At 37.3% G+C, this 16,660-nt stretch overlaps 1 protein-coding gene across 2 annotated transcripts in view; it reads left to right on the plus strand.

Annotated features, from left to right (window-relative positions):
• Nucleotides 1-16,616, plus strand: part of LOC124634577 — a 42,502-nt gene extending 25,886 nt beyond the window's left edge. For both annotated transcript variants that reach the window (XM_047170209.1, XM_047170202.1), the window contains exons 2-6: nucleotides 7,524-7,636; nucleotides 10,559-12,185; nucleotides 12,256-13,025; nucleotides 14,072-14,201; nucleotides 14,709-16,616. In XM_047170209.1, coding sequence (XP_047026165.1) covers nucleotides 7,552-7,636; nucleotides 10,559-12,185; nucleotides 12,256-13,025; nucleotides 14,072-14,201; nucleotides 14,709-14,757 — 2,661 coding nt within the window. In that variant the 5' untranslated portion in view covers nucleotides 7,524-7,551 and the 3' untranslated portion in view covers nucleotides 14,758-16,616. The remainder of the gene's footprint in view (nucleotides 1-7,523; nucleotides 7,637-10,558; nucleotides 12,186-12,255; nucleotides 13,026-14,071; nucleotides 14,202-14,708) is intronic.
• Nucleotides 16,617-16,660: the final 44 nt, after the last annotated feature.

Here is a 16,660-nt window from a genome sequence, read left to right on the forward strand (position 1 = left end):
TTCTAATTATGTATATCCTACAGGCTTAGCAGAAAGGTATGTACCTACACAAGAAGGTGGAATAAAAACCATCCTAATACGAGGAAAAAGCATCCTAACCCAGAATCCAACCAAAAATAGACGTCAGTGTAACAAACAGTGGTGAAAGATAAACTGTAAAGACCACCGACGATGAAAATAAACAAATTAAAAGATAAAGATCAAAAACAAAATGATTTAAGATCGTTGACAGGCTCAATCTACTGTAGAGCGATTGTATCTGATGAAAACAGTTCCAGGTATTACCATTCGTAAATAGACGCTCACTAATCTCTCTGTGATGCTACTTAATGAAACAACTTTTCCTAACAAATCCAGTACAAAATAAACTAGGTAAACATTCAATTTACGATCAGATCTAAGATAAAAACACAATGGTATGCTTAACTGTTTACAGTTTTTATAGCTTTTGCTAGTAAAAACGAAATATCCGAACACATTTGTCACGCACGATCGGATCCTGAGTGATGTCCTCGAGAGTTGAGACGTGTCGTAGAAACTGTGCTAATGACACATTTTCTTGAGTCGACATGTTCATCCCCTCTTTTAGAAAAACAGGAAAACACGAAGCTATAAAAATATGGGACCTTCAGTAAACATCGTTTGCTAATAGGCATGATGACAAATTTTTAAATACCTTTGTATGATGTAGGTATACGTCTATTTTATATGAAAAATTATTAATTTTAAGAAAATGCGAAGTTTTTTTATCAAATAATTGCATTTTTCTCTGTCCACTTTGAATCCGGCGCGAAAACGCTTGTCAGTGTCATGTCGTCACTTGTGACGTCACGACTGAAATTACAAGACGCAAGTAAACAACGCTCGTGCAATAATTAAGTTTTTTGTGTTATTAAATATGAATTCGAAAGTGCATAGGTGTTGTGGGGTCCCCCAGTGTAAGAACACATCCAAAACAACTCCTGATAAGTTATTTGTGTACGTTCCTCACAATAAAAAAATACGAAACAAGTGGCTTAAACTTGCAAGGCGAGATTCAAAAGCAATATTGCCCAGGGTACAACTTTATTTTTGTGAAGATCACTTTGATGTAAGTTATTACATAGTTCTCTAGATTCTAACATAGAAGTTTTTTTAATTAAACTAATACACTTACATGGAAGTTTTTTTTAATTAAACTAGTATACTTACATGGAAGTTTTAACATTTCTAAATTCAGCTGAACAAAAATATTTATTTGATGCCAAAAACTCTCCCAGCATTATGATATCAATTCTAGGCAAATTAGCGCTGTTTGCCTTGATAAATCCGGGCTCCATAACTCGTGTTATACACAATTAATTAAATAAAAACGAAGATCGCAGTGGAAGTTCACAATAACGAAATGTGACGTTCGCGCGCTTTCGCGCGAGTTGTTTTGAGAAATGACGTCACGAGCTCTGATTGGTGTTCAAGATATCATGGCGGATTGCCTTATTTCGTAATTTTGTTTTATAAAAATACATATTAATCACATTATTAATAAAGAAAACAATGCGCGTTTTATATTCCAAGCTTCAAGTTTAATTTAATAAATATATTATTTTAATGATTTTTGATTACTGTCATCATGCCTATTACTGACGCTATTCGTTCCCATGCGATAGGGGAGAAAGCGAGTGGCTATTGATTGGACACGATTTAATTTGCTGACTGTAACTGGAAACGTCCTTGCTACCTATGGTCTGGTTAATCTAGTTTAGTTTTTCTACGTTAGTTAGCCACGGCTGTTCGCGTAAAACTGTTGAAAAATCTGTCTGGTGGAAACTGGACGCGTTCTAGAATCAAATATTTGAAGGAACACCGCCGAAGCGAAATTCCAAGCCTTTTAACACAAATCAAGCGTGTGAACTTTATTGGATATTTCAATTCTGTCAACATAAGTTAGCGTAATCAAATAAATGTTTGTAGCAACTTCTTTGCAAATTCAAGATCAAGTTTACGAAAACATTCGTCGATAAGCAATTACGTGACTTTTCGCTTGGTTGGTAAACTGTGACGTCATTTCTTGTAAGGTTCGTAAACCAAAATGTCATCCTGGCTTACATCACCTCCATTGCGCAGGTAAACAGTGTACCATTGATGATTCATATACGTTTTACGACTGCTCATGTAAAAACGTGTTTTTCGTGTGACCGAAGTAATTATCTACCGAAGCAAATTTTCAAAACTGACCGTGTGACTCCGTGCCTCAAATGTATCGTGGGTAAGTTTCAAACGTGGCATTCATACAAACGGAAATGTAAAGGAAATTACAAATCTTATCATTGCATTCAATAAAGTCGTAACTTATCTGCTGAGTTTAGTTTCCAATAACGACTCTGGTTGTGTTGCCTATGAGACTTTTCCGTTACGGATCATTTGCGTGACGTTAACTATCTATGAGATTATGTACTTGAACTACTTTTTTAAGCGATAGACTTAAATTATTGGCATTTGCTGCACGAGCAAAGAAAATATGATTGCACTTAAGTGGATTAGGTACTACCGATAGCTAATATATTTTTACTTCAAAGAACCATGGGTTTGATTGAACTTGCAATGAAATGTTAGTCTTGCTTGCATAACCTTATTACAAAGTTAGATGGAAAAATTCTGCGGCGTACAATTCCGTAATACCGATAATAACGAGTATCGTATGGACTCCATTGTTCTTCTTCATGTAATGATTACGCCGGAATCTCCACTTTTCTTTTTACCTTTTGTAACTGTAATTTTAGATCTCATTATAATGCGTAGAAAATAACAAGAAATTCCTCTTATTCATCTATCTTCTTGATTACTTACAAACAAAGATGTTGACAATTTATTATTTGACTATGGTTTAGTTTAAGTAGGTACCATCTACAATTTTCTCTCAATATCAGATGTTGGTTTAGGAAAATTGAATTTTCTAATCAATTAAAGATGTTTTGGTAGACTTAGAGTTTCCAAAGGATTAACTAGAAGATCAATTTGTTCTGTGTAATGGAAACTTCTTCCAAGCGAATTTACTAAGTTCGATGGATTCAAGTTTTTAGGATTTATTTTAAAATCTCATTCAGTGTAAGGATTGTTCTAACTTCAGTTTGAACATAAATCCTCGTTTGATAGCTTGTTATTTCTAACTGCGTACGTACGTAAAGATAAAAGGTTTATCTCTACAGAAGATATTCAATAACTGAAGAGGCATAGATGCCATTACCAAATTTGAAACGCCAAATGTTATTGATTACATTCCCGCTAAGCACTTATCCATAAATGGTTGCTCCTATATCAAATGAAATCGAACACCAGTCATCATCACATTAAATACACCTCTGAAGAGTTCTCAGGCGTGACAATTATGTAAATTCGAGCCGCCAATACTGTTCATTATGTGAAACAAATAATTCTTCTGAATGTATTAGTAATGAGTCGATATTCTCCACAGTTCCTTTGCTTACTTCCTGCATAATTTGTATGCGGAAACGTTGCAAAGACGTCGTTACCAGTAAGAGTACCTTATCGAATATAAAATGTGGTACTTTGGACTGAAATGACGCATTGTGGACTTCTAGTTAAGCAATTTTCCTCTGTTGGGTCATTATTGTGGTTTATATCTGTCAGTCTTTGTTTACGATGTGTGTATTGTGTTCGTAAATGTTGTCTATCAGTCAACAAAGTTCCCTATAATTTTAAACTTATGGTTTTATGTTCATCACTGATATTTCCTCTTTATGTAGGTAAGCCATGAGTGTCTGTGTCTTGTTACCAACCGATACATGTCATCCGTCAACTCAGAATCTTCATACACTTTTATGTTAATAAAATACGGTACCTATCATGCTTCATTTTCATTCATTTGCATATTTATTATTACTTATCGTTATGCATTTATACGACGTACAAAATTGACACTGGCTCGACCTACTTCCAACTAATTATACCCGCAATAAATCATTACCCATTTATCTCGCTACGCTCAAGATCAGAAGGTTATCCGTGCAGTGCCACTTTTCCCGAAATAAATCGAACATTGAGTGGTATCATTATAAATTAACTAATTAAACTGCCCCTAACCTTTTCAATTACACTAATCGATAGGCATTGAGAAATTATGACACCCGGTTAAAGTACCGAGTGCTGCTGCAAAAAAAAAACGATTTGTTATACAACTCTGGCGCAGCTGCCACTAGCAAGGTTAGACGTTACGTGATTATTAAATCGAGTTTGGTTTCGATTCTTACGATATTATTTGTTGATGGATGCCTTGTCGCGGCGACGTAACCAATCGGTAACTATGTTATGACTGCGCTGATGGATGTGTGAGATAATGTAATGATCTGTGAATGCTATGTGTTGCTCGGAACATGTAATGGCTGATTTACATTGAGTCAGTAACTGACGTCAGTCCACTGACAAGTCAGTGCTGACCCGGCACTGCCATCGTGTAAATTGATTTGAAGTCAGTACAGTACTACTGACGAAACACTGACACTACACTGACTTCGTGTAAATAGCACGCGTCAGTTTTCGGCGCCTACACTGACGTCAGTTACTGACTCAATGTAAATCAGCCTTAATGTGATGCTGACGAGCTGTGATCTGTTCGTGTTAGAGTAGTTAGCAGTTTTTGCCGCCTAGGAAAGAAAAATAACATGTTATCTTATCCTTACTAACATTATAATTATGCTAAGCTAGTGACTATGTCTGTCTGTGCTTTTACGCCAAAATTTGCTTCACAGATAGGAGCATGAGAAAGGACACATTATTTGAGTGGGTAAATAGTTATCTTGGAACGCAAGTGAGACCACGGGGAAGAGTTTATTATTAAAATAGTGTGAAAACTCTTTTCTCACAAAATACAAGGTTTGCAGAAACTACTTAGAGCGTGGTATGCGAACATGTCTAAATACCGCCACGCTGATGTTTTGTAGTGACTGTAAGAGGTCAAAGGACAATGTTTTGTGGATATGTAAACTCGCAAAATTAGTATTAACAAACTGGTTATGAACCTGCTCAAATTGAGTGTACGACCTCGACAGGAAAGAATTTTGGAGGTTTTAAACTCAAAACTACATCGTTTTAAAGTGTAGGTAGGTATAATCGCAAAAATAAAAAAAATACTTCCAGATTTGGAAGTCCTGCTTAAACACACGTAATTGACTATGAATGCAACGTAATGCCATAAAAATAGTAACACCTGAGTCCTAAATATCTTTGTCCACCAATGACAACTTGAAGTAACCTTCGTAAATTAATTAACATTAGATTTTTACACTTATGCAAGCGTTCACTTGTAGGTACTTGCAGAAATAGGTAGGTATGTGCAAATAGCATCGTAAAAGGAGACGGACAAGTTGAGAAACCTGTCTGGACTTAATAACTTTGAAGTGGTCAATGGTATACCACTTATAATACAGATAGGTAGGTGGATACTTGAGTTTGGAATTGCGACATCTTCTCGTTGACAAATGAACAGTTCTATATAAACTTCAGGCTGTTTGCGTTGGCTCAAGTTTCATTAAACTTTGGCCACCTATAGGATAGTTGCATACTTGCTGTTTGTTGGGGAACTTCAATATAAAGTACCTATAGGCTTTCTTGTTATTATCGCCTGTATTCAACACAGTCACACAGTCACATTCTTGACAGGCCCGCCGTAAGCGGGCGTGCAGCGCGTACACAGCACGCGGGCGGCACGTCCTAGGGGGCGGCAAATCTAGCGAGTTATCACGTAATATTTAAAAAATACAATATCTTTTTACTAATGATTTGATTTCAATATTTCCAAACTCAGCAATAGCGCTAAGAATATTACTTATACTGCCGGTTTCAGTTAGGTACATCTGTTGAAAGGACATTTTCAAAATTAAAGATTCTTAAAAACGATTTAAGATCAACCAGTGGCGTAGCGTGGGGCAAATGCTATTTAGGGGGCGGCAAAATTAAATCAATAAAATTTCGGAAAAAGCCGCCCTAGCTTTGGTCGTCTCCTATCAATTTTGACTGTTTCACCCTTTGCATCCCCAAAAAAATTCGCGCTCGCTGCGCTCGCGGCTCCATGTCAGATATCGCATTTTATCTTTGTTTAATTGTTGAGGCATTCAATTCCGAATAAACATTTTTCGCGCACGTCCGTTATGGCTTTTTATGATATGTTTACTTCATGAAAACTCTAAGGAAAAAATCGCGCGCGCGTCGCGCGCGGCGTTTGCACTTAACTTCTGTGCATATCTTACTTTTTGACTTTGCTTTGTTAATTTACAGTGATTTTTATTTGTTTTGTGTCCTTTAAAAATAAAAATTTCGCTCTCGCTCCGCTCGCGCTTCCTTACATATGGAATGTGTCTTATAATTTTTCAACGGGAAACTCACCAAATAACGTATTTTAGGGACCCCCCACACTAGCGTCTTTCGAGCGTCGTCATCGTGCCAGCGTCCGCGCAACGTCCACCCGACGTCGACGTCGCGGCGACGCGACGCCAGCGCTGGCCGGCTGCCGAACGCCGAGCGTGCGCGGCGGTGGCGTCGCGTATATTCAACGTTTTTTTGCGAACAAGTACAATGCTCAACGCAATCTATTTGCCCCGCTCCCCACCAGTACCTCGCCCTCTTCGTTTCCGTAATTTTTGGATCAGTAATATCAGCAGCAGTGCTTCTTCGTCGGAATCCATTTTCACACTGCTTGTACGCGACAGGAGCCGTGGCTGCGCGACGTCGACGTCGGGTGGACGTTGCGCGGACGCTGGCACGACGACGACGCTCGAAAGACGCTAGTGTGGGGGGTCTCTTACTGACTTTAAACATTGTTATAGATATTTAAGTGCGTTAGTTTAAGTTAATCACAATCTTTCAATACATAGGGGCCACTTGGGTAATGATTGCACTGCATTGATGCCCTAAGCAATTGCTTAGTTTGCTTATGGGCTAACCCAGGACTGCTTAGGGCTTAGGTTACTCTGAACATTTCAAGTAAATAAAAAGTTATGTGTAATGTATGTTATGTATTGCAATAGTTATTTATAAGTAGGTGGGTTTTCTGCAATCAGAGCGGTGCATGTTCATATTTTTTTCTGTTGGTCAAGTAAGATGGATATGAATGGGCGGGGGGTCCGGACCCCCTGGATCCGCCCCCCCCCCCCCCCTTTTATATTTTTTGACAAAACGTATGTAGTCGTAGGGCGGCATAATCAGTTTTGCACGCGGGCGAACAAACAGCTAGCGGCGAGCCTGCATTCTTGTTACATATTATTACTAATCGATTTATATCTTTAAACCGACGCAAGAGGAGTGTCATTAGCTGATTGGTATAATTACCACTTTACATTACAATAATTGGGTACTATCTTTACGAAACACATTCCCTTACGTCTGCGTGTGACCGACGTAAGTCTTAAAAGCGCCTCCTACCCAAGCTAGAAGCTTTTATCGCAAAGTTATAGCTCCAAGCAACTTTTATTGGAGCACTTTCGACTTGGCCACAGTATCCAGGTTATATAATCTAATATTCCTTGTTGCAGTGCCACTATAATGGAGTGACAGTTGAAAATGCGGTGGTTCAAGAAGGGCGAGCCGCCGCGGCTACTAGCCGTCACGCCCGACGAACCGAGGCCTACACGCCGCTCGAGAATCGGTAAGACGACCAATTTATTTAAATGATACGCTTCGATACTTATAGGAAAATCTTATTACTTATAGTAGTTAAAAAGATATTCAATTGCATATATCCCTTTTGGTATATTTTTTTGAATCGGCACAAAAGGACGGACCAGGGTACCCTGTTTCACTAGAAGAAGTCGAAAAATATCGATTCGCGGAATTTGTAACATTTTTTAAAATGAAGTTCTAATCGATTCCTAAAACCAATTTGTGTTATAGCTATAAATTCCAATAATTATCGCAAGTTTGAAGCGTAAGTACCTAAGTATTAAAAAAGTCTGTAGCCGCTTTCCTTGATCACACTTAGTGATCAAAGTACCTATGATAATAAGGATAAACGAGGTCAAGCAGTAGCCTGTAAAGGGGATGAAGATGACGATCTCTTCAAAAACAAAGTAAAATCTTAACAAGTAAAGATAGGTATTAAGATCTCGGATTGAGTGAACAAACGCGGCGCGATACAATTCTGAATGTCTTTGCCTTAAAATATGTCTGAAACTCATCACAAACATTAGCTTTACCATCGATATTTACACATAAGAAAGGCACATAATCACTGCCAAGTTAAATTCACACGTTAACACTAAATGAGCTAAAACATTATAAAACTGAATGTTGAAACGGCCAATAAGTACTTGAAAAAGCAAATGACAATTTGCGTCCTACCCACGTTTTCTCTTTAAAATAAATATTATGAAATGGCTAGACATTTACGAGCGGAAACGCAAGGAAATGTAACCAAGGTCAGTGACATTTGTAATTTCCGCGGTTTCGATTATGTTCTACTGTTACATCACTTTCAATAGCAAAGATATCGAAACGATTGTTTTCACATAGGCAGTATGGACTTTGATTATTGTGGTTTTAACTTTCCCATTTCGTATATAGTACCTACACAATTACTTATTATGTAATTAGCAAGTATTTACTTGCTACCGCTACTTTGCCAAACCCAGCACAGATGACTAAATAGTTACGACGATACAAGGGCGATGAATTTTTGGTAAACAATTAACAACTCTGCAAACATTTACCGTCTTACCACAAAAACTTTTAAACGTCAGTTTATGCCTTGTCTAAAAAAATGTCAAATTATGACGTTGACATATGGTTTATTTTGCAGCCAAAATTTTATTAGACAAGTGTAAAACAGGGTTTAAAGTTTTTGTAGTAAGGCCCTTACCGTCTTACCACAAAAACTTTTTAACGTCAGTTTAAGACTTGTCTAAAAAATTGACAAATTATGACGTTGACATATGGTTCATTTTGCAGCCACAAATTTTTTAGACAAGTGTAAAACAGGTGTTAAAGTTTTTGTAGTAAGGCCATAAAAATCTAAAAGTTAAAAGGATCGTTGAATCATCCAATAAAATTCTGTGTCATTCATTACCTGCCAGTACGAATCGATTTAATAAAATCATTCGACTTAACATCGTTGCCCACGAAAGCCTATACAAAACACATTAAACTGCATAAAGGGTGTTTAAAAGTGCATAAAACGCACCCACGCTGTGAGAGTTGCATCTTGGATTGTGTGGGCTAATTTTATAGTTGTCATTGTTTCCACCCACGATATCTAAAATCTTTGTCCTACAAATTGTCTTATTTCCTCCTGACCGAGTAAATGTAGCTTAATGATATTATCTTAGGGAACTATTTAAAGTACCGTTTAGTCATCCAATGTCTGCTTTTCCTCCATTATCTGCGCCAGTCGGAGAGGTCTCTGTGTCAGTAAACAATAAATATATTTCAGATTTATTAAGTTATTTGCAAATTACTCGTGCATCATAATAACAAATTATTTATTATAAGGAAATTATGCATATAGCAAGTTGTTGGTGTGCGCCGAAGTTACGGGTTAAAATAGATTGATGATGCTATATTTGTGTCTACAGAAGTCAATGCATAGTCTAAACAATATGGTATTTCCATCTCATAAGAATCGTGCCGGTACAGAATTTTTCCTCTTCATCAACATGCAGCGACTTCTCAATAAACACTTTAACACTTCTATATTTATTTACGTTCCGAGATAAACTTTAATTTAATACAATGCTACAAAATGCATCATTCATCGGGTAGGTACATATCTACCTATTAGTTCATTACCATTTATACCTAATACTTAGCCAGAAAATAAATACATTTCCAATAGTATGTATCTAAGTACTTACGCATACATTATAACACGAAGGATAAAGTTTTAAATACGCAATCATGATTATCTAAATTAATTTCAATTCGCTCTATCCTCTAATAAAACGTCATTAGTGTGTCTGTGAATGATATACTAATCAGCTTATAAGGTAATTTGTTCAATTCATTTGTATTCAAATTCGGACTAACTGTGAGCGCATGCACCCACTATTTACGAATAGCACGATTTGTCATTGTTAATTAATAGGCAACAGCCTATGCCTTACGTAATCACGCAAATGCCTCATGAGTATGCAATAGATACCAAAGAAAAGGAGAAAATAGGAAGTGACTACTTGACACTTGAATAGATGCGAGAAATGCTAGAATTTCATCTCAATAGGAATGTTGGCTTTACCTTAAGGAAAATATAACTGGATAATGACGTCATTAGGACGCCCGACGGTATTTACGGGATACATTACTGACGCAATCAGTACGTAATTGACACGTCTAGTTGTCTCCTGTCACTCGATACTTTAACTTAACACTGGAAAGCCAGTTGCCGAGTCTAAGGGAAAGGGAACTTTCCCTAGAGTCTCCTCGATAACATGAATATGTATTACCGTAGCTGTTTACTTGAAAATTCGAACTTCAGATCAGATTCGTCCGTGAGAATCGTATTGATATACAATCCAAGATTCTGAAACTTCGTGACTGACTTTCTAAAATGTTAATACAACACATTTTATCTTTTCAGATTTATCTCCAGTACGCTACCCCAATCGCAAAAGCAGCAGCAGCTCGGTTGAAACCAACTTCTACAATCTTAGCGATCAGATTATAATCGTTGAAAAATCTCCACATCGATGCCACCGGGCTGCCGAGACTCCAGTTAGTCGGCGCATATCTCTACAAAACGGCCCCGCTTCACCGCAGGAAAGTTATAATACATCGCGCAAAAACCGCGGAGGCTCACTGGAGAAAGAATACATGGTATGTAGAGAAAAGCGAAACCCGTTGCTCGACAAAGTAAAGAACACTAAACTATCTTGCTTCAAATCGAACGGTCCACTGCGGCATGGAGACGACGCTGCATCAACGTCTGGAAGTGACTGCAGTGGCTTCGGACACGTAGAAGATGTCACTAATTGTCGGTATACGCACAATTACGCTGACACTCATATTGAATTCGAAAATCATAACCCCTGGGTCAAAATGCCCAACTATTATGACGATGTCTTTTTCGTCAAAAATATGACTAGTCCTGTTGAGTGTCAATGGAGAGAAGGCAAATCTTTTACGAACAGAGGCACTCGATGTTACAGCTCCGGGTCAGAGTGTGATAGATATCATGCAATACCCAAAGCTGGCGCTAAGCTTTCTAAATCTAGTGATCAAATCTTTAACGATGACTATGAAGCATACGATGATGCACCAATCGCGCTCAACACTCAAAAAAAGACTGATAAACTTAAGACTAAGGATGAAAAAGATTCGGTAGGGCCTAGTTCCTGTCTATCGGCAAAACTAAGAGCTATGTCTGATAGATATCTGAAGTCATCTACTAACAGATTTCTATCAAAGCTTTATAAGCAAGCGGGTGAACACGACGAGGAAGTAAATGCTAGTAATGATAATATTTTGAAAACAACCAGTGCCGTGAAAAGCCGAAAGAAAAGAGGTGGAGTAAAAGCTAAGCTACGCAGTTTTTCGTATGGCGCTTTGCCTGGCTTAGAAGAGTTCCAAAAAGGTCATTCAGTGTTTCATGATGATGTATATCAAATATCGTGCGATGATGAAAACGTTTTAATTCAAGATTGCGAAGATGCAGATTCAGGAATTCTTGTTAACGAATCGGCAGCCTCTTCTATTTTCGACAGTGACAGGATATCATCTCGCTGTGAAAGTTCTGCTTCTCAGGCGAACACTCTTCTTCCTAGTCATGGTAGGAGTGTATCCGGTGATCAAAGCTACATGAAAGCGAGGACATCGGGTAGAATGAGCAGGGAGAGAAAAGATTGTCCCAGACCAAGGCCTAGACAAACCCAAAGAGCTTTATCACTCGATCGTAAGGAAATTCTTAGGCGTATGCCAAAAAAAGAAAATGATTACGAGGAACCTCAATTTCTACAGCTTACCGAAAAACAGAAAATGCGGCAAAGAGACGCAAGTCAGGATTGCGGCATTCCGCCTATTCCTCCATGTAGGAGACCTACAAGAGGTAGCAGGCAAGAGAAATCACAAAACGAGTTTAAAGTTGTTAGGATAATTAGGAACAATCCTTCAGATGAACTCGGTATATTCATTGCCAAAACCAAACTAACGGATGAAGGTCATGTGGGATATCTCGTCGCACATGTAGTACCCGGTGGATTAGCGGAAAAGTACGTAGCATTTTTTAGATACAACTGTTCCTTATTTTTATTGTATTTAACATTTGATTATTTTTTACAGAGAAGGCACCCTACGTATTGGAGACGAACTGCTCAATGTAAATGGCCGAAGACTTCGCGATTTAACCATGGCTGAAGCTAAAGAAGCTCTTAAATCTGGGGCCGCCGAAATTGACATAGTAATTTGTAGGCAGCGAGATAAGCCAGCAGACGCCAGGCAAAGAGAACTATCCCAAAGGAATATAATATTAATGAGAGAAAGTTCTGTGGATTACGAAAATGCTATTATTTTGGGGAAGGAAAAACGTGCAGACAAATGTGACGTCAAAATAGACCGACGTCGGTCGCAGGATGAGTCGGCGTGTAATCACACAACGCTATCAGCGGCGGACGAGTCAGCCGACAGCGCGGCAGCGGCGCACTCGCACTTCCTCAAGGGTCAGAACGCGAGCTACAGCAGCATGAACAACAAGCTGCTGCGCCGGCAAGTCGTAAGCTATGGTGGCGCCAACAAGGACACCCTAGCGCTCAGTTGTGCCGCAGATGTCGTTAACGTCGACACGCCCGACGGTGTTGAACGGACAAAATGTAAAGACGATAGTGAACGTGAACCACAAACGCCGAACGCGGCAAACTTCTGTACCTTACCCCGGAGACCAAGGGCGCCAACGCATACTTACCACACCATTACATTCGAGAAAGGCCATGGGAAGAAACCGCTCGGCTTCACCATCGTGGGAGGTCGTGACTCACCACGGGGTCCACTGGGCATATTCATCAAAAGTATCCTACCACAAGGACAGGCTATTGATGATGGAAGACTGAAAGCAGGTAAGTTTCGTGCATTTAATTGATTACCTACAGTGTTTATTTTTCAGTTTTCGCGTAAATGTAATTGATAAATAATAACGAACTGCGATAATTTAATAGCATCGAGGAATGCAATGTGATAAGAATAGGAAGCCGTGTTGTGGTAGTTCGTCGAAACGGCATAATAACAAAGCGTTTAGTATCAACTAGCTAGGCTGTAACCCGAACAGCAGTGAGTACATGATACCGATGTTTATATGTGCATAATGATTTATCATATTCCTACAATATTGTCACGTCTCGGCTCTCAGTTCAAGTGTTATCAAAGGACTCTGTGGAATAATGTTTCAAACTTTGACCTTTAAACCGTCAACAATTAGGTAATAAATGTCGTACCTATATTTAAATTAAACCCTAGTTACACGTCCACTCGGAAAAAGCACCTAATTTGTTTCAATGTCATATTCATTTCAATAGAACATTACCGTCAATAAATGCAATGCTCTAAATAATGACAACAAAAATTGTAAAGAATGAAATAAAATATGTAGATATTACAGTTTGGTTTGTTTGTTCAAATTGGTTTGTTCGTCTATACGTACACAGTAATAAATAACATTATTCATAATTTTTTATAGGCACTCGAAGATTATGTATCAACATAAATACAATTTTAGTACATATAGGTACTTAACATGGTTCTAAATGGCACCGTTAACAAATAAGTTGTGTCACATTTCATATTATGCATCCTCTTTGCACTAAGGAAAAATATTTGAAACGTTAAATATCACCCAACCAATTGTGGTTGAATGAATTCAATCATTCCAGTACATTCCTATTTGGAAAAACCTGGATGTACTTACTGGAAAGATTGTTTAAGACTTTGAACTGTATTTTCCTGCTTCTAGGAGAAATTTCTTAAAGAATTTCCTTCGATGAGAAAAAAAATGTATAGGCGAAGAATACGCGGACAATGTGGCGTGCGAAATCTAGTTTGAAATAGTTTTGTTAAAGTTTGAGGGTAAATTACTTCTTTTTTAAAATGCCTATATGCTTGTTTTCAGGAGATGAGGTGTTAGCAGTGAACGGACATGCATGCCACGAACTCGCGCATGTAGAAGCACTGGCGCTTTTCAAGTCAGTGCGCAGTGGACCCATCGAACTCAGGGTTTGCAGACGAGTCAAAAACCCACAGTGAGTAAAGGTCTACGTTCGTTTAACTTGAGTGTTGCAACGTAACTTATAAGCCGATATTCATTATATTTCGTCCCTGTAGGTAACAGAATAACTGCTACTTAATAAAACTGGCTAAAACACTAGTTCGAATAGGCCTTTTCCTTTACCATAATCAAGTAAAGTAACATGAATTTTATTGCCCTAAACCCAACCATCTGCCTAGTCTTTTATCAAGTATGTTGAAGTCGGCATAAAAAAAGTTGTCGAATATTATAGTTCGGCCATTCAGAGAATGCGTTCCTGACACGTCGCGATTGAACTGACTGAATTATAACATTCATTGATTATTGATATAATAATGTTGTTTTAATGCTCCTCAATTGTTAAAACGGTAAACAACCAGCAAAAATATTTTTATCGTAACTGCAACGCCATTGCAAAGTTACGTCGTCAGTTCAATCGCGACGTGTCAGGAACGCATTCTCTGAATGGCCGAACTATAATTCAAAATTTAACTTTTTTCAGATCAACCAAAGCTAAATCTTGCACAGATCTTCTCAACGATGACGAGTGAAGCTAGAGGGCGCTGCTTCTGCTGAAGACTTTAGTGTACATAGCTCTTACGCATTATTACTACTTTTGCATGCTGTAGGTACTACTATCATTTGGTTTATATACTTTCCAAAAATAATCTCACCTTACAAATAGAATGTTATCACGCTATCAAATAGCTTTAAATCTATCATATTTTAAAAGGGGTTTATAAACCATTTTTATGTTAAAACCGCGTATCTAATCGAGTCGGAATCTTTTGTGATCAAACAGCTCTGTCATGAAATCGATATGTCATGGGTGTCGTCGATCCGTTTCTTATATTACTTGATGAATCGTAAAGTATCTTTGAATGTGCCCTTTTAATAGTAGTTGCACATTAAACGCTTTCACTTAGGTTAACAAAAACTTGCTAAATCTGTTTTAAATGAATTCTGTACCTGACTTAATTTCTCTTTTGTTTTTCTTTAATTTAACAACGCTCAAACCTAGTGGATACCTAAACTGAGAAATCCAAAGATAATTAGGTATTTCTGAATCAATAGATTTTCCTACCTACTTTTAAAATGTATTAGATAATTACAGAATTATGTATAAACATGTAGATACACTAGACATAGAGCTCCAGAAGCCTAGATATAAACTTTTGCGACAGATATTCATTAGTTTTGAAAAATCTAGTGACTTAGAGTTAGTCAATACATAGTGTTAGACTTAAAATTCTCTTGAAATTAGCAATGAATGTATAATTATGTGCAATAAATTATATCGAAATTATTGAAAGTAGAAATGTGCACTCCTGAAGTAATGATCTGTCTACTGTGATAGTTTTTTTTTTTTTTTATTGACTTATTTTGGAACACTTTTGAGGTACGGTTGAAAAAGAGATCTGCCACTTGAGACATTAGCCCTCCTATTGCAAAAGCACTATTTTTGAAGTTTTACATAACAAACTTACTTCAACTAATTAAACCCCATCTTGTAATAAGAGTAGACTAATGTTTCATGAAACCGTTCAATGAAATTATATTTAAGCACTGATCTGTAAACATTTTCTATTATTCATGCTCAGTTTAACAAGACTTCGCTCAGGCCTCGGCTTTCAAAATATGCCAGAACGAAATTGATCTTTAATGCTTTCACAATGGAGACGAAAATAGCATGATTTTGCATGGAATTAAGTTTTCATTGGCTGCGGGGGCTGAGCAGGACTGGAACTTGAGCAGTTGACTGTTATTTTTTCTATACACTTTTTATGAAATATTTTGCAATGAATTAAAGTTAGTTATTATCTAAACTTCCTGAACTTTACAGTGGCATAAGTTTTCCAGTGATTCTATTTCTAAATATTTAATCGTTGGGTTAATCACTCGTAGATAGATGGTGAATTGTAATTTTGACTATTATTGTTATTTAGAATTTATCTGTGGTAGAAAAGTTTAAGGCAAATATTGAAAAATAACGTGGAAAGTTAAAATTTTAATCGAGACACTGATGGTCCTACCATGAAATGATGAGGAGTGAGAGACAGATAAAGTTATATGTTTCTGACTATATACGTATATCGCTTTTGACAAGCCATGGTAGACCTACCTTTCAGACTGATACGACAAAAATCTTTAAATTGTTTCAAAGTTTCGGTTATTTTTCAAATTTTGTCTTACAACAAAATGCTTAAATTAAAATTATTGTATTTTCGAAGTTCGCTCGCGTTTTAACGAGTGATAAACTGTTTCTTAGCTATCGCAATTTATTTTTGTTATCAAGTAGGTGTCATTTTCTAATCGTTTGAAAAGGCTTATTATTTTATTATAGATAGGTACATATCATCAATTTATAATTGTAATGATTGATCGTTTAAATATAATAATCATAAATATATTTGTTGTTCTTTCATTTAATTTTCTACATCCTCCATTTAAAAA

Source organism: Helicoverpa zea, chromosome 1 (assembly GCF_022581195.2).
Source record: "Helicoverpa zea isolate HzStark_Cry1AcR chromosome 1, ilHelZeax1.1, whole genome shotgun sequence".
Lineage (NCBI taxonomy): Eukaryota > Metazoa > Arthropoda > Insecta > Lepidoptera > Noctuidae > Helicoverpa > Helicoverpa zea.